Source organism: Dioscorea cayenensis, chromosome 5 (assembly GCF_009730915.1).
Source record: "Dioscorea cayenensis subsp. rotundata cultivar TDr96_F1 chromosome 5, TDr96_F1_v2_PseudoChromosome.rev07_lg8_w22 25.fasta, whole genome shotgun sequence".
NCBI lineage: Eukaryota > Viridiplantae > Streptophyta > Magnoliopsida > Dioscoreales > Dioscoreaceae > Dioscorea > Dioscorea cayenensis.
Window position 1 is genome coordinate 17,223,612 of NC_052475.1, and position 18,750 is coordinate 17,242,361.

General features: G+C 34.5%; 1 protein-coding gene across 3 annotated transcripts; it reads right to left on the bottom strand.

The window, feature by feature from the left end:
- Positions 1-280: 280 nt before the first annotated feature.
- Positions 281-18,225, bottom strand: LOC120260613 (DNA mismatch repair protein MLH1). 3 transcript variants are annotated; one of them, XM_039268134.1, is made up of 16 exons: positions 17,881-18,224; positions 16,978-17,150; positions 16,801-16,873; positions 16,495-16,629; positions 16,197-16,407; positions 14,492-14,640; positions 14,181-14,279; positions 11,824-11,893; positions 11,548-11,683; positions 8,099-8,193; positions 7,897-8,005; positions 6,321-6,486; positions 5,122-5,283; positions 3,902-4,061; positions 2,824-2,981; positions 281-664 (listed from the first exon to the last, which is right to left on the bottom strand). In XM_039268134.1, exons 1-16 carry the CDS (start codon positions 18,145-18,147, stop codon positions 620-622), a joined length of 2,208 nt encoding a protein of 735 aa, XP_039124068.1. In that variant the 5' UTR covers positions 18,148-18,224; the 3' UTR covers positions 281-619. The 3 variants fall into 3 exon arrangements, 2 of the variants coding, with proteins under 2 accessions (XP_039124068.1, XP_039124069.1); XR_005536458.1 differs by lacking the exons at positions 281-664; positions 2,824-2,981 and adding an exon at positions 4,187-4,282 and having other exon boundaries at positions 3,970-4,061; positions 17,881-18,225; XM_039268135.1 differs by lacking the exons at positions 16,978-17,150; positions 17,881-18,224 and having other exon boundaries at positions 16,495-16,706; positions 16,801-16,836.
- Positions 18,226-18,750: the final 525 nt, after the last annotated feature.

Genomic DNA, 18,750 nt, shown 5'->3' on the forward strand with positions numbered 1-18,750 from the left:
ATTAACAGCCTTTAATACAGATATCCAAACCTTCTCTGGATAAATTTTTTTGATTGCATTCATTGCATTGGATACTACCCGAACAAAAAAAAAACTTAAGGAAAGTAATATAAGAAATTGATTGTCTTGACATATCTTTTGCAGCCTGATGATGTCTTTGCCTTTTTGGTACCTCATATGCTTTGCAGTATTAGAAATAGCAGGAGTATTTAAGCTGCTGACAAATGAGACATGACAACCAAGCACAAAAGTAATGCTATTTGTACTACCAAAATAATGGTTTTTGTTCTCCTGAGATCTGTAATATTAGGACTACAATGAATGTTTCCTGCCAAGAAATAGAAAGGAGTTACCTGGTGGTGATCTGAAGATTTTGGTTTATATCTTTGCATAAACTTCAGTACTCAAAAGGGCATGGAATGGTGAGAAATATTGTTTTGGCTGACTGAAGCAGTATTCATTGTTTTGGTATTTACCACAAAACTTAAGTAGCAGTGAACCACCAGCATGATATTTCTTGGAGGGCAGATGAAGGAGAAAATTGCAATAAAAAAACAAAAAATACTGCAATTTTGTCTCAGTCTTCATGGGATTTGGCTTTTGTGATGCAAACTTGTTCTTAACACCTCTCAAATATCTTGTAGAGTTTCTCCAGAGATGCAACCTGACAAAATACTTGTAAATTAATTAGGCCCTGGCTTTTCATTGGAGAATACTATCTAAAAAAACGCCCGGAGAAATGCTACGACATAGATTTCAGGAAAAATAACAAATATGATAATACTGAGAGGTAAACATAAAATTTCAAATGAAATAAGTGTCCATGTATAATGCTAATTGCACATATCATCCAGGCAATTGCCATTTGCACTGAAGAATCAATATTTGAAAGAAACCACATGAAGAATGAGCTTGTTTGCCTAAGATTTTCAGTTACTCTCGTGAAAACGAGGCGGAGATCTTTTTTATTTTTTTTTATTTATTTTGAATAAACACCAAGTGAGTGAACTCAAATAACGATTCTGCAGCATTCATTCAACTATAAGACTGCATTCATTTTTCAAGCAAATTGTTTTTAGTCCTGATGATCATAAATCAATTATCATTCAAAGCAATGTATATCAACTAATGATTCATGCATATTTGTCAAATCTTTTCATTGATTAAATATGAATGATACCGTTACTTGCAAATGTAAGCCAAGGCCAAGTAGTACACATGAGCCTCCACATGAGGCCACATGAAATACATTATAGAACATTGGGACCTAGAATAGGCAGGGATGATCTGAGTGTCAATTAGATGGAGAGAAATCACTGAGTAAAATAATTAAATATAAAGTAAATAAATAACTTAGAAATGTTTATTATCATACATAAAATATATTTCTAACAAACCTAATGAATATCAAATCTATTCCAAATGTAAAGGATTCTTAACAAATAGGGATAAGGGAGAAAAAGCAATATGAACAGCTAAAAAAAGAGGGGGTTATCTTTGAAAAACAATACACATATAGATAATGTATGGTCATTAACAGCGACCTAGAAACAATACACATATAGACAATGTATGGTTATTAAGAAAAAATAGTGTAATTTGTCTACCACATTGCCCCCAAGGAGTAGTATTCCAAGCCTTATGTCCTTTTCCCCTACCCTTTTCAGTTTTAACATCTTATCACTGGACAATAATATGGACGACCTTTGGCTATATAAAAATCTAGAGTAATTCTGGGACATGCATGCCCAGTAGGCTTAACCTGGTTTAATGACCTACAGGCCCTTGAAGAAGTTTTTTTATGACCAGGATATCTCTAGACTTTCTTTAGTGACCATTTCTTCTTTTTCTTCTTTGCATATCTGCCTATTTAATCCCTGCCTTTACCTACAAGTTATTATTATTTTTTTTTAACTTAACTACCATCTTTACCCTCTTCTTCTACACCACCACAACCACCACCATTATCACCTCATCTCCTCCTCCCACTTCCTTTTCACACACACACCAATGCGTGCGCGGGTGCGAGAGGAAAATGTATTTTAATGTTGCTTTTAAGTTATTTTCCCAACTGTTTTTGAAAAGAAAAAAAAGTTGCATTGCATTTTTGATGCATGAATCAGTAACCCATGACCTTATCAAGCATGAGAAGCGCCTCATAAAAAGAAGACTTCTCAATAGTCCAAAGAAAACTCTCAAAATTTTAAACAATGGATCCTAAATCCTCCCCTGCTCCTCCCAATCAACTTTACTCTTCTCCTCATGGCCATCAATATACAAGAAATACAACCACCACAGGCAGTATACCAAACATAAAGTGGCAAAGAAAAGAAGGAGCTTTGAAAACAAAGCCTTACACCATTTCTCACATTTGAATGAAGAGGAAGTCCCAAGTTCAAAGCTAGGCTCAAATCCCAAGCATTAAAAAGGAGGAAAGCGAAGAATGGGAAAATTGATCTTTTCATGGTTGGGTCCCCAAGCATTAAAAAAAATCTTTTCTCAACAAAAAAAAAAAGCCAGGATTATTTGGGCTAAAAAAAACTGCACGGATCATCTGGTCAAGTGAAAAGTATTCAGGGACCTTTGGGTACTTCACAGAAAAACTTATGCATTCATAAATAACAAGGCAATAAACAGAACATGACTTCCATTCAAATTTGGGCGACAGGATGGTAACTTGGAAAATTATGCAAGTTACGATATCAACTAGAAAACACAAGCCATGTTGCAATTTATGCAGGAAAATAGATCAATAAATCAATGTCTAACTAGACCAAAAGTAGATAAAATGTGAGAATTTTAGATTAGTGACAAGAGAATTACCTGCACAAATGTTCCATTTGTGGCCATCACTTTTGGAGGCTTTAGAAAAAGCCTCATAGCTGGGAATAAGACATGCTGAATAGACCATTCACGTTGAGCCCATGTCGTTTCTGCCTCAGCAAGTAGATCTTGATCAATGATATCCTCTTCAATATTTGCTGCCATGTGATTGAAAAATACATCAAAATACAAAAGTAAAAAAAAAAAGTCTTAATCTCAACAATTTTGGATTTCATTCTGGAGAATCTCTCTTATATAGTTCTCTAGAAATTAATAAAAATGCATGAACAGTAACGCATATAAGCCCCATGCCTTGGGAGAAAATTACTTACAGTGAACTTTGTTTTTGCATGATTTTGCAATTTGCTGAAGTTGCAACTATCAAGCACATGTTCATCTTGGATATGAAAAGTGTCTAACAGAGATTCGTAGATAAACTTAACCACTTAGATATTAGAAAAAGGCATGCTTATATAAAACGAGCAACTCCCATGCTCTTGGGTTTGAATTCCCTCAATTCTTCACCTTTACATAGGCAGAAATAAAATGAAAATTCTACCCTCAGAAGCCCCAAAAGCTTGAACATGGACTTAAACAAGAAAATCCCCTCTTTTTTCACAAAATACAGACAAAAAAACCATGATTTCAATTGAAAACTCAAAACTTCCGATATCTTCTTTTACTAAATGGATGGTCGCATATCCTGTTTGGATCGGTAGATATAATAGTCAAACTATTATGTAATAGTTCAAATTAATATGTGACAGTGGCAGTTCACCTATTCTACATAACAGTTCAATTACCATGTTTAAGAGTTCACTTCGTAAAAACATTGTTTGCTTGTGAAACTAAGGTGCCTTTTGCATTTTCCGTAAAAAGAAGGGTTGATCCATGCTTATCTCTAAATAAAATGTTAATATATATATATATATATATAGTTGTATATGAAATGTTAAATGTCGAGAAATTTAAATATGTTATTAAATGACAATAGGTAGTTGAATAAATTCAAGGGGATATACAAAAGAATCTCATTTTCCAGGGGTAGGTATAAAAGGACAACTGAAAAACAACATACCAGAAGTAGTCAAATCATAGCTTGTTTGATCCTTGGTTTTCTTATAGAACTGAATCCCACTGCCTGATGGATTTGGCAGGATTGGCGGATGCATAGCGTAGAAGTTAGCAATAGCAGCAGAAATTGTTTGGAAGCATTCTCTCTCATCCTCCCAATCAACCTTTAGAAAACCAGAACTTGCTAAATTAGCAACAGAGAAAAATGAAAATCATATTAAGTAATTGATTGAACTGAAACAGCAAAATGCATAACAAGAAGAGTGTGCTAAGGTTCTCTCTAACATACCAGTCTGCAGATTCATCGATATATCCAATAAATGTATCAGAAACTGGTTATTTTCATACTCTTCCTCAGGGGATGCTATAGTGGGTGGTTCTCAGACTAGAAGGCATTACTGAAAAATAAGATGAACAGAACACGAGAGCGCACACGCGCGCGCGCGCGCACACAAAAAAAAAGGGAAGAAGAAGATAAGTGTGGCTGTGGACTGCAACAGCCATCCAAAAGAAAGCATCAAGCAATTTTCTTCACAGTTAATGATATTTATGAAAAGCACAACTTCTAAATAGATATTAAAAAAAAATAACAAAAAAGAAGGAAAAGGTCCAGGGTTCTAGCTTCTAACTAATCTAATAAATGACATTTCCCTACAACCATGTGTATCCACGCTTGAAACTTTTTGTTATTCTTAGTACCTCATAACTACAATCCCCATCCATCTAGCCCATTATGAAGACTGGTGGCAGTTTCCAGATCATTTGTCCTTAAGTAGATGAATTAACCATTAGTTATATGTTATTTTTATTATTAGTTAAGTCTAAGTAGTAAGGAGTCTCTTCCTGCGTTTCAGGAAAAGATATACATTTAGAAGATAGGAGAAGGTTTCCTTGCGTAGGAGATAGTTATAGATAAGTCTAGGATTCTATTTCAACTATGCAGTATTCTATTTGAAAGTTTAATAGTCAATTTGAACAGAACACGAAGAAAAATAAGATGAACAGAAAATTTAAATTGGAAGCCATTGTAATAGTGAAGAACAATCGAAGTAACCTCCATGCAGATAACCAGGTTGAGTAGAAACAACTATATTCCAGGAATAAAGTAGTAAATATGATGGAAAGACAAGATGCAAATTTACTTAGCTGCAGCTCAGAATAAAACATAGATGATATGGTTGATAGAAAATAAAATTATGGTCAAGAACAAGCATAGGAACATACATCGTTACCCAAGCTTAACAAGAACTCTGGAACACGGTCCATGTCAGGTGTGTGTTGTTCAAGTATGACCGGAAGCCTCAACAGATTCCCTTGTTGATCTATGTGAATACAGAAGCACTCGTCAAGCAAGCCTCCTTTTTGCTTAAGCAACTCTGTATTCATCTGGTGAGAAGATGAATATTTAGTAATAATATCCACACATTCAATATACAAAAACCACCTGGCTACCCAATGATCAACAATGTCCCCTTAAATATTGGTAAAAGCGACACGATATATATATAGAAGGAACATTTTCTTGCCATTTCTAATAAATTACACCAATCCATCGAACCTTTCTTCCTTTTAGCCTTCCCTTGCTTTCTATAATCCTTAAATAATTCAACTTTAACAATTCCCTGGAGATATTATATATCCTCTTGCCCATCTTATTAGTTGCTCTTTCAGCAGCATTCATTAATCTTTCTTGCAATGAACATGTGTGCCAATGTGCACACTCTGCAGGTGGATTAATCAGCCGATGCAAAGGAATTCTCTGTGACCCTGCTTGTTAAATATCTTGAGCATCATCCCGAGTCTTGTGTGTTACACTAATCCATTACCCATACTAATACGGGGATAGAAAACCAAATGATGTTTTAAATTATTGATACGTACTCATGTCTGATCATAGGCAAGAATATAGAACTGATGATGATATCTAATCTCATTATTGAAAAACCAATTAAAATAGGGTTAAACCACAGGAAGTGAACATTGGATAAGATAAACTGCCAGAGCTAGCCATTTGGCAGGAACATCTACACATCAAACTTCCCCCTCCAGATGGCTCAATATTTTTATAAGCTTCAATATGAACTAATAGATGGAGAACTTTTCAAAGTTGGAAAGACATTTTTAAAACTTTCAGTAGCAAACTATGCAAGCCTACACATTCTTGTTAGTCCTATACTTTTCTTTTGAGGATAGACGCAATTTTTGCTCATGAAATAGAATTAACTTACATCATAATAATAATTTTTAGTTGTTTTAGAATCAAGAATATTGTAGCAAGGTTTTGCATTTACCAATAATTTATGAGCAATAGGTATCACTGATGAAAGTCAAACTGTATTGAGCTAAAGTACAATTTATCCAGTCAATCTCTAGTGGTCATAACAATGGAAAAATGTTCAAGTTAAAGTTTAGAGGGTAAGTACTTCTGCAATTTTTTTTTTCAGATCATCGCATTCCTCATTTGGGGATTCCAAGTCTTCCTCCTTTAAGGCCATCATTAGTAATTCTTGAATTGGCGCTGGATCACTGAGTTGTATTGCATTGAAATGGCAAAATTTACGTACAGCTTGCTGATACATAAGTTCCTTGCTGCACACACACACGCACACACAAACACGAAAGAATAAATGAGCTCCTTAATTAGATTATTTAGTTGCTACAGTGGAAATTTGAGAACCACATAGAACCTCCAATGCAGCTGAGGCTGTTCAATAAATTCATTCTTTCAGTAAGGACTTCTACGGGGAAAAATTGCTAAAAAAAAGGGCCATAAAGACAACTCAATATTAAAATATCAAGTACTATAATATTTATATTCACAAAAATCTCTGCATGTAATAGTAAAGTATATCCTTCAAAGAAAGAACAAATTTAAGAAAAAACCAAAAAGAATTAAAATCTTTCAGTTATAGAAATATAACAAGAAAAGTATCAAATGTAGCTGCAAAATCAAGTTGGAACACAATTGAAAATGAAAGATCAGGAGCCAGTGCTTCCAAAGCTGTGCATGTCAGTGAGGATGAAAAAATGCATCAGCTCTCGCAAGTTCACAAAGTTCTCTTACAAAAAACAAACAAACAAACAAACAAACAAACAAACAAAAAAATAAAATAAAATTTAATAATGCCAAGTTAGCGTATTCATCAATAACTTGTGGGTTTGCTGCATGTCAGGATTTCTTTCTTATAATGTTTGATCCACAAATGCTATGAGATTATTCTTAAATTCATCATATAGTCAGCCTCTTAAATCTTATAAACATGAGAATTAAATTCAAAGACACTTCTTTTCATTTAATCATTGTTCAAACCATGATCTGCAACAATCTCCATTCTCTTCTCTCTATAAATAAATTTATAATCAAATGATCATCCTTGCCTTTTATTCGAAAATCCAAAAAGGACATTGAAAGGAAGCAATAAAGAGCATTCAACCATACAGCACATAATATTGAATAATAAACTAAACTCAAACAGTCTTTAGGTAACCACTCAAACAGAATCTGAGTAGCCGGACTCTAGAGTAAAATTTGCCAAATCTAATTAATGATTTATTCTTCCTTTTACTTTCCCAAACCTCAGAATCTGTGGAAGTTGGCAACTTGCAACCTTGTTTATTTTTCAAACCTCTTTTAAGAGGAAGTTCATATTGAAGTCTCTCCGAATTGAACTTAATCTTCTATTGCAAATTACTTAATGGTGGAACCTAACGGCAGAATAACTAATTGATAAACAAATATTGAGCTCTGAAGCATAAATGGAGATCAAACAGCATAAACTGGAAAAGTGATGTGCACAAGAACAGATTGTTAATTTGTAATTGGGGCACATAGATGTTGATCAATTGAATTTAGACTAATTTTGATGCATAAAAAGATTAAAAAGGAAACAAAAACTATTGGCTTTTCCAAGTTGCCACTGAAAAGTAATAGGGAAACAGGGCAGAGGTACAAAGAATCTAAAACTAACAATAATATTGAGAAGAGCTAAGCATGCATACCTCACATTCACTACATTCATGAGGTATAGGTAGGTCTCATGCTGAAGTAATGCAAAAGTATCATCAGCTAGGCCAATGTACGTACAGTTTTTGACAATATCCCACAAACCTGAAAAGTTGAAAGCAAGCACATGCTTTTGAATTGTTTGGCAAAAGCCATCAAAGGCTTCATGTGATGATTTAATATCATTATACAACTTACTGGTGTGAACATCAGAATCGATCTCCCTTGCAAGCTCATGGAGACTGTTTAGATCTGAGGCCTCCCTGGGGTTTCTTCTTAGCCTTACCGCATGTCTACAGATGACGTGCAAGACAGGGAATGACTATCCAAACAGAGATGAAAGGGAAGAGAACAGGAGCATAGCATTAAATGAGATAATCATGAGACACTAGCACATTCCAGCCCCACCAAAGTAGAGCAACGACATCAAACTGAGAAAATAATAATCCCAAAATTTGCTTTTGCAAAAGCACTCAAAGAATAGAACATTTAAGCTGAGTTAGGTAGGAAGATAACTTGGGGTAACCTGGTTCATCCCAAGTAATCCCAAGTTCCTCAAACAAACAAAATAACTTCAAATAGAAATAATGCTTTTTTACAAAATTTAATTAATTAACTAATTAATATTTAACATATTAAACATTAATAATATCAATCATCATCATTGGAATAATATAATTTTACTCAAGAGTTATTTATTTTTATTAGCATTTATTAAGCAATGGATCAACAAGAAATAGAAGTCTTCCCTCCAATACAAATTCAAATTTCAAACCCTCGTTCCAATGTACTCTAACCACAATCAAACATACCATTAAGGGACACAATTTCATATATACTAGCATAGGCATAAAAATTATTTTTTTTTTTTAAATAACTTTAATCTGGGTCAAAATGCAGTGACTTAATTAATACCAAAATAAATATTTTAAGATTATAATTTATAATCAATAATATGTTTTATTTATATGAATATTTAAAATAATAATAATTTGATATATTTATTTAAATACTTAAAAATAATGTGCAGGTTGTCAAAACTTTCTTAATACTCAAAACATCTCTTATTGTATAAAATATACCTCAAAAACCATTATTTTTGAGGAAACTACCAATTTACCCCTTTATTTTTTTTCCCTCTTTTTTCTTTCTTTCCTCCTTTTCCCCAGTGAACTCATCTGGTTTACACAAGACATGACGAGCTCACACTAGGCTAGGCGAACTTGCCTTGCACCGCCCAAGCTCATTAGAATCCATTCAAACTAAAGCACGGCTAGCGAGCTCACCAACCATAATAATTCTGTGGCGACCTCACCCAACCACAACTCATTCGCACGAGGTTGGGTGAGCTTGCCTTGGCTTCGGCAGGCTCACTAGCCATACGGAAGCTTATATGGACACAACGAACTAACCAACCACACACGAGCTTGCATGAACCCCAACAAGCGCATTAAGCTTGCGCGTGGCCGTGTGTAGGACTCACCAAGTCTGGGGTGAGCTTAACCAGCCTCAGGTTAGCTCACAGGACTAGGACAAGCACACCAGTGTACAAAGGGAAAATTGGTAAAAATGAAGGTGAAGTGGTAATTTTATAAAAAAAATTAATTAAATCAAATAATATCTTAAAAGAAAAGGTTTTAAAATACAAATTGAACATAGGGAAGAAGCTGGTGGTTATTTTCTTTTTAAATAATCGAATCTTCCAAAGAAGCTTAGTGGGATAATCTTAACCCAAGATGCTTGCTTGGAGATTGTGCGCTAACAGGGTATATGCCCAACAAAACATAGCTTAATATCTTGCAAACACTTAAAAAAATTTATTAACAATTCATGATAACAGCTTATTGAATATCAACATAAGGTTTAAAAAAAATAACTTTATAGCTCTTTTTTATTGTTTATACTTGAGAAAACACCAAATTTCCATCACCACACACTTATTTAAAGAAATAACAAGCATTGTCCGCAGAAGAGCCTCAAGATATTGATGACCTAATTTAGTTGAACTTTGTCTCTCGAATACTTGCATACTAGCAAATAAAAATGTCCATACATTATAAACAATTAAATTTATGATGTAATTAATACCTGTAAGGAGCAAAAAGAACATATTATTAGGGTCTAATTCAATCCAAAAGCTTAAGTTAATAGCCTGAGAGACCTAGATGTATATATGAACATCCATATTTACTTGGCTTAATTGATGCAAAACCATTAGTTACTCCAATATGTTGCATTGATACATGCTACTCTATTTTAGCCAGCCACGTTTGCAAATAAACCAATTAACTAAGGTTTATAATATGTTAGATGTAAATCAAACATATTATCTCGCATGTTTCAACCCAAAACATAAATTGAATAGGTTGAGAGACCTGGACTAATACACTCACATCCATATCTACTCACTTAACTGACGTGGAACTATTAATTACCCCAAATGATTTGGAAATCATTTATCCTTTCATTCATACTTTTATAATACAAGATAATAAAGTGCTATGTTTATTGTCAATTGTACTTTGAAGTCACAAATGCTGGCATCCTATTTCATTTTTATCAAAAGAACTTGCACCATATAAATTGTATACCTAATATACTGGTTTCTTTGGATTAAAACCACAAATCGCCCCCAAAGTTTGGTCAAAGTTCATTTCGAACATTAAACTATAAAAATGTTCATTTTGGTCCCTTCATCTAATTTTTTGTTTATGGGTGTTGAAGTGGCTGTAAAAGCTGCAAACTCAAGCCACATTGTGCCCATATCAATTTCCACATCACTACATTGCCCATAGAGTTTGGGTAAACACTCATCTTCACCCCTGAATTATAAAAATATTCATTTTGGCCCCTTTCATTTTATGAATCTTCATTCAATATCTCCATCCAACATTGCTATTCGCAAGTATTGAAGTGACTATGAAGGTTGGACAACCACATGTCACATCATACCCATACTAACTGCCAAATCTCTATTATATTTTTTTTATTTAAAAGAAAAAAAAAATGTTGATATGGCAAAATGTGATTTGCTACAGTATCACCATTTGTGATTATTCTTTTTCAAAAAATATCTATAGTTATATTGAAGCTGATGTAGCATCTTTGCCACAGCAACACCTATTTTATTTTATTTTTTAAAAATATATATAAAGCTCCATAACAACTAAAATGACATACTTTGCTTTGTAAAGAATTTTTTGAAAAAATTTATAGTGACATAACAGTTGATATGGCACACTTTGTCAAATCATGACTCTTGAATTATTTTTAAAATATAAATAATGGCATAGCATCTCATGTGGCATAATTTGCCACATTAGCATCCTTTTCTGAAAAAAAAGTAAAATACAATAAATATCTAATAGTGATATGGCAATGGTCCATATCAGCTACCACATTAACATCCAACAAGTAGCATGGTTGGATGGATGAGACAAAATGAACATCTACATAAACTTTGGGTGCCGAAACAAACATTCACCCAAAGTTTAGGGTCCAGTATTGGGTTTAGTCCCATTATCTTATTTCCACCATTTTCTTCATCACACATTACTAAACCTTCCACACATAGCGATATTGTCATTGCCTTGGAGAAAGTGCACTTTGACAAGATACTACTACATTACAATTAAATGTAATTTTACCTCACAGATGTCAAGTCAGATTGTTTCTCATGCTGTGAAAGTGACAAATCTGGCATGTAGGCATGCAACCTTCCAAAAGGATCACGCGAATCTGTCCTGACCATTTTACTAACGGGAACTTTTTGAGATTTTGTCCCTGTAAATGCAAGATTATGAAATTGTCGACAAATAAAAATCATGTTTGAAATAATAGTTAGGTTAAGTTCAGCGGTGAGGAAATGTTTCTCAGCTCTATGTGCATAGATAATTTACAGAACTGAGAAAATTAGTGAGTACCAGAAAATGGGGAGTTGGGTTGGGTTTCCTTTTTCCCACCAAACAGGCATATAGCTGTTGAATTTATGGGCTGCCATGGCATGGGAAAAAAGAAGAAGAAAAAAACAAAAAAAGAAACAAACCATCATCAAACACATTGCAAATTCTCAGACTAAGATGTTACTCTAAAGAGTAAATTTGATGACAAAGGAACTGTGACACAACACTCTACAGCACTAGCAAGAAATCCAGTAAAAGCAATGATAAAGAACACAAATGTTAGTCTTCAACAAAACTTTGAATCCACATATATTCCCATATTGAATTAATAAGACCAACAATTTTCTTCCAACAGTTTATAAGATAACACAATAATTAGACTCTAATAAGCGAACATCAGCTAAGTTTTACATGATGAGAGACACCAAAACCAATATGGAGGAAAAGTTTGCATTTCCAATGCCTTTTACAACAGTTTATGATTGGTTTTTAGATGATACTTAAAAAAAAAGAGATCATGCAGTTGTTAAAAATGAAGAAGGCTATGGCAGTGCTCCAAACTTGAGAACCACAATACAGCTGCAACTCACAGAATGGATCCCTTGGTATAAAAATTCAAAATGACATTGAGTAAAGCAGGAGCATCCCTTGATTGAATAATTACAAAAAATATTGATGAAGATTAAAAGCTATACTGACCTTATAAAAGACATGCATCACCCAATTAATGTAGATGCATCAATTGACAAAGGAAGTGTTCTTTTGTAGCATAGTCATTTAAATAAATCTTTCTTCCAAGTATTAGCATGGCTTGTTAAAGGAAGAAAAGGCCACATCGTTTGTTTTAAAAAACAGATCAAGAGGCATCCTCAAGTCCCTGAAGCCTTCAAACAGCCATTTGGACAAGTTCAGAAAAGATTATGCACATGCCTGTGCCTTGCTGAAAATTGAATTCAGATTTTGAGATGGGAAACAGTGTTCTGTTGCTTTTCATGAAAGGTACTCCGATTCTTGGTTAACATGTACTCAGCTAAGCCCCACTCAGATTGTCATGAACTATTTCAATGTCCAGATCAAAGGCAGGAAATAGCTTGATTAACAATGCACTTTTGCTTCCTTTACAAGCAGAACCAAATGGAAACCAACAAGATCTTGCCCTACATGCCATACCACACTTGTCCATCATTGCCCTATCCACTTCACAATCCATAGAGTAACACTTGTGATCATCACCTCCAATGCCTCACTCAGAACGAACTTAACCAAAACCAAGTGGATGATAAGGAAATACTTCAATTGCTTAAAAATATCTGCCCAGACAGCATGGTCAGGGCATACCAGCCACAATCAAATCATTCAATTTACCTCTATGGTGGACATACACCATTTATGACTGCACGGGTGGTTAAGTCTAACTTCCTACTTTGCAACATGCATATGGAAAATAAAAGAATTTGGTTGATCAATCTATTTCTACTCATAGACAAACATATACTAGTGTTACTAGGGCCCTTGTCCACTTATTTCAGTATGATGACTACCACCTACAATCAAAGATTGTAGGCTGGATGGAAATCTGACCTATATTAACATCATTAACTCTAGAGAACACCCTGTAGATCACAATTTTTGCTAGAAAAAATTTTTCACTGCCTGCTCAACAATGTACCAACAATAGCTTTCTATAAACTTGAAAAACTGATTATTTACATTTTTAATGATTTAAACAGGATGAACACGCTATTAATAAAGGACTAAAATGGCTAGGTCACTGACATATATTTACAAGCAATTATAAGTCTAAATCATTTTTTAACAAAATTGTAAATTCACTATATTAAATAAATTGTGCAACTGGTAAAGTCCAATAGAACATAGATCGAAGAATGAAACCCTCAAAGTGAACTCAATAATGATATTTCTTTTTCTTTCGTTATCTTTCTTGCAAAAGAAAAATGTAATATTTTATGCCTTATCCTATCTCATATCATTGTAAGTTCTTTAATACAGAGGAGCTCAGAGAAGCTGGTTCAGAAATCAGAATCCTTACACAAAGAGCCACCATAGGAGCAAATACGTATACAACATGATGTTATGTTACCTTGAATAAATTTGATAAAATAAATTATACAATTCAAAACCTTGCTCTATTCATAGTGACATACATGAAAAAGCATTAGCAGAACTAGGAGCAAGCATAAATGTCATGCCCCATAGTATTTTCAGGAAATTAGGATTAGGGAAGCCTAACCAACTAGGATGGAGTGGTTGCTAAGAACCTTGTAAGGCAAAACTTACCAAAAAGGAAGGACATAAATGAGCCAAGCTGCAAGTAAAAGACAAACAACTAAACAATTTCTCAGTATTGAACAACACACCTGAGATATGAATGTCCTTGTAGTATTAGAGCTCATCAACTTGGACTCTATTGCATTCTGGATCCTGTCAACAATACTCTCCTGATTCAAAAGGCTTACCTGACCATTCATACAAATAGGTAAAATCAAGCTTTTACATGGTAGGTAGATTTAGAAGTGCAATTGCAGAAGTGATGTGCAAAACCACTAAGATAGATAACTGTAAACCTATCTTGAACTCAAAAGCATGTTTAGCAAAAACAAAAAGAAAGATTGTCCATTCAAATGAAATTAATTTGTTGATCTTATTTCAGTAGAGTTACCAAGGATACCTCTCTCTTTGTTGGATGTATATTTACATCTACATGCTCAGGTGGCAGGTTGATAGACATATAAATGAATGGTTTAGATGCTTTTGGCAAAGTTGCAGAATACACAACTTCTATAGCTCTCTTCAGTGCTGTGCATTCAACCAACCTATCTGAATCCAAAAACACCGGTAAAATTATTAGCAAAGTAAAACATGGAGGTTTAAACAAAAATTATTGCATATGCAACCTTAAATCCTATTTTCTAATTAACATGTTCCCTTTTGTTCCAATACTTCAAGAAGGCTTTCCAAAAACATTATCAATGAATTAAGAAGTGAAAAATGGTAAAAGTATGGACAGTATTAGAAGATAAATTAATTGGAGGATTCATTTTTTCAATAATATTGTCACGTTGCATACAGATGAAGTAATTGAAAGATTGATAAAAGAAGAATGAATGAAGTCATTCAAAGCATCAACACAGATTTCTAAAAGTGCCAAAAGCACTTCAAAATTTAACTAATAAATGCTTGAAACAATAACAAGTTTCTTGGATAATGGGGAAGTGATATGGTTTGAGAACTTGGAAATTAATCACATCAAGTATTTCCTTTCTCCTGGAAAATTGTATCTATTTCATTTTAATATTCATTCACTCCAATAGCTGTCATGACAAACATAAATTATTTTAGTGCTTGTTATACACCTAAACAAAGTCAGAAACTAAAAGGAAATTTTGCCTTTGCTCCCAAACCAATTAATAGTACTTCATAGCCTCCTTCATGTCTCTGATTCTCAGCCATGACAGCAATTTAACCTTCAAAAGGAAAATTTGCCTTTGCTCCCAAACCAATTAATAGCACTTCATAGCCTCCTTCATGCCTCTGATTCTCAGCCATGACAGCAATTTAACTTTCAAAATACTCCTGGAACATTTTCCACCAAACAATAACACCATAAAAGCTAAGCCTTTGTCAAAGGACGATTACTAAAACCCATGTTCACAGATAAATAACCATGATTATCCTCCACCTGAATGATACATGAATCAGCACGTTAAATACTGCCTTGTTATATCAAGCAAAAAGGTTGGATCCTTTCTGCCAAACAATCTTCATCTACTCAAAGTTTCAAACATCCTACAAATTCTTATATTAGAATAGCTGGAAAATGTTCCATCCTATCCCATCTCTGTTTAATTTGGGACCAAGAACATTGGTCTTGTCGAAATGTAGAAGATATTAAAGCTAACCAGAGTTCTGAGAACACTAGCAGGGATGACTTGCCACCACCCCAGATGAGACTGAAGGATATTAAGGTGGAATTTGAGAGCAATAATCTTCCTTGGGATCATCTTAACCTTCCAAAACATAAGTTATATTACACCACAAGCAAAATAGGACTTGTCATACCTAACATGCATTCATATATATTGACAGCAAATGATCATCCATATTGATTATTTCGCAGGTTACCTTTCCAATTTAATTTCTGTGCACATCAATTCTAGATATCAATACACATGTGTAGTTTCTCTCTTTACATTATTTTTATTTGCTTAAATAACACAACACTAAACCTACTTCTCCTATTTGGATTTAAATTAGTTACAGAAGGATAATTCAAGTTTAACACTAATTGTCCTAATCTTCACAACTTAGTTTCTAAAGCCATGTCAACCATAATTTCCTAGAACAGAGTGCATTTCAAAACCCTGTTGCCATACCATTAATGAAGAGCACCATTGTCGTTTTCTTTGCCGCGTAATTTGCATTTGAAACAAAGCCATCCATATTGAAAACTGAACAAGCAGGATTATCATCTGATACAGTTATTTCCAATAAATCACGTGCAACATTAACTCCATAGACGTTCCTGATAGCTTCCAGCCTTGAAAATGCAGCGACTGTGTGGACATCAGCCCTATTTGCACCATGCTGACTCAAAACAACAAAATTGTTAGAATCTCAAATCCAAGAACAACAGTAGACTTGCGTTGTGTTCTGTCACCAAGAATAACTGACCTTTCTACAAGAAAAGCTCACGTTCATGTAGTGAATTGCAAATCGGCTTATCAGGTCTACAACCTTTGGATAATCATCATTGGAGTTCTGCAAATTTTTTCTACGAGCTATCATGTTATAAAACAGGTTTTCGACCTGGAAAATGCAGTTGGAGAAATTAAATCCTGTTATGTTACTTCAAATGAAATCTCCACCCGCCATAGACCTAAATCCTAAAAAATGATTGTAAAATCACAGGTAAATATAAGACTGGAAACTTTTAAGCATATGAGAAATGTATCTAAATACAAAAGAAAAATGTGTCACCATTATCTGAGTTCCTTTTACTGCAGCACAAGGTCTAGGCTCCTGCTCCATTACTCCATCTCTGTAGGAAGCCCTAAAAAGGAAAAGGAAAGGATATGATGTTTATAGGCTTTCATATGAAAGGTATAGCACAATATTACAAGAATGGTATAAAATTTTCTTTTGAGGGACAAGCACCTATATCCATGCAATTGGCCTTCAGTTATTGTTGTAACAGTGACATGACCAACATATGTCATACTGGCCAAAGCCTCCCCTCTAAAACCCATTGATTTAATTGTCTGCAAGTCTTCAAATGTGGATAATTTTGATGTGGTGTGCCTTTCACATAGTATTGCCAAGTCTTCATACTGTGGCACAACACACACAAGAAAAAAATCAATGTCATATGCCAAAAATAACAAAGGGGTAATATTCATCAAACAGGAGCATGAATATAACACGAATTGAATATATCAATCAGAACCATCTGCTGAAGAGAAGTATACTATCCGATATCCATTACTTCCAATGATGAGTTCTATATGTGTCAAAGAGGGCACAAAACTATCTGTATTCAACATCTATTATGTGATTTTCCACTTATTTTACCAACTAAACATCAACCTTCCTGCTACTTGAAAAGGTTAGGAACCAACCAGATAATATTTTCCAACTTTGACACAATTTTAACCTTGAAGGATTTTTATCACTTAGAATTTTATTACACTGAAAGTTCAAATTTTCTACCAAGAGGGACCGTCTTTGCCCACACTTCCTTCGTGAAATTACAGCACAGTCAAACACCAATTTTCTATCTTGCTACATAGAAAGTTCAAATTACCTATCAACCTAAAATCATATGACACCACCAAATTTGTCAAAATGAAGCAGCAATCACTAACAAGGTAAAAAACTTCCACTGAAATATAATTATGACTAACAAAGGGAAAACAGGCAAATTAATGTCCTTCCATGGAGATATCATCAGAAAGAACCACTCAGATTTGCCCTGACTTTTCCTCCTAAGTGCACGATTGAACGAACAAAACAAATTCAAGCAACGCATTGGGGGTATCACATGCAAGAGAGGGAAAGTACCCGGATGCCATGGCCATTATCAGAAACCTGGATGAGCTTAAGTCCTCCATCCTTAACAACGACGGAAATTGAAGTAGCGCCGGCGTCGAGGCTGTTCTCAACAAGCTCCTTCACCACCGAAGATGGACGTTGCACCACCTCCCCTGCCGCGATCCGGTTCACCACCGATTCCTCCAGACGCCATATCCGCGGTGGCTCCTTCCTCGCCACCGCCGTCGCCTCCTTCTCCTCCGGCGTCTCGACGTCCTCGCGCTCGTCGACCTCCATGAGAGCTCCGGCGACAGAGAAGGGACCAGTTAGACCTTGCTTGGAACGAGTGCAGCGAGGATTTATAAAAATAAGGCCTTGCTTGGATGAGTTTTGGGAAGGTTCATGAAATAAGGTAAGGTAAAAGGTATAATCAGTCGAAAATAATCCATCGATCTTTCTCTCTTGTCTCTCTATTTGAAATGCTCTCAACTATCCCTTTCTTTAAAAATATGCCCTACCTAGAGGGACTAAGTGGACACATTTCAAAAAGTAGAGGGACTCGATTGAGAGCATTTTAACTAAGTGTAGCATTTTCAAAAGTAGAGAGCTAGTCGGGAGACGTTTTGATAGAGAGGACCAAAGAGCGAGAGAGAAAAAATAGAGGGACCAACTAGGGTATAATACCAAGGTAAAATAAACAAAGTTTTGGGAAGGTTCACGAAGTAAGATAAGGTAAAGTAAAGGAAAAAAAAAAGGTAAGGGTTGAACTTATATCATGTTTGGGGCAAGAGTAAAGTAAAAAAAGATTATTTAATTTTTTGTGTTTAAATTGGAGGTAAAAAAAAGTAAGGGTTGATATTAATATTACCAAAATATCCTTGATATGTCTTGTGTTTTCAA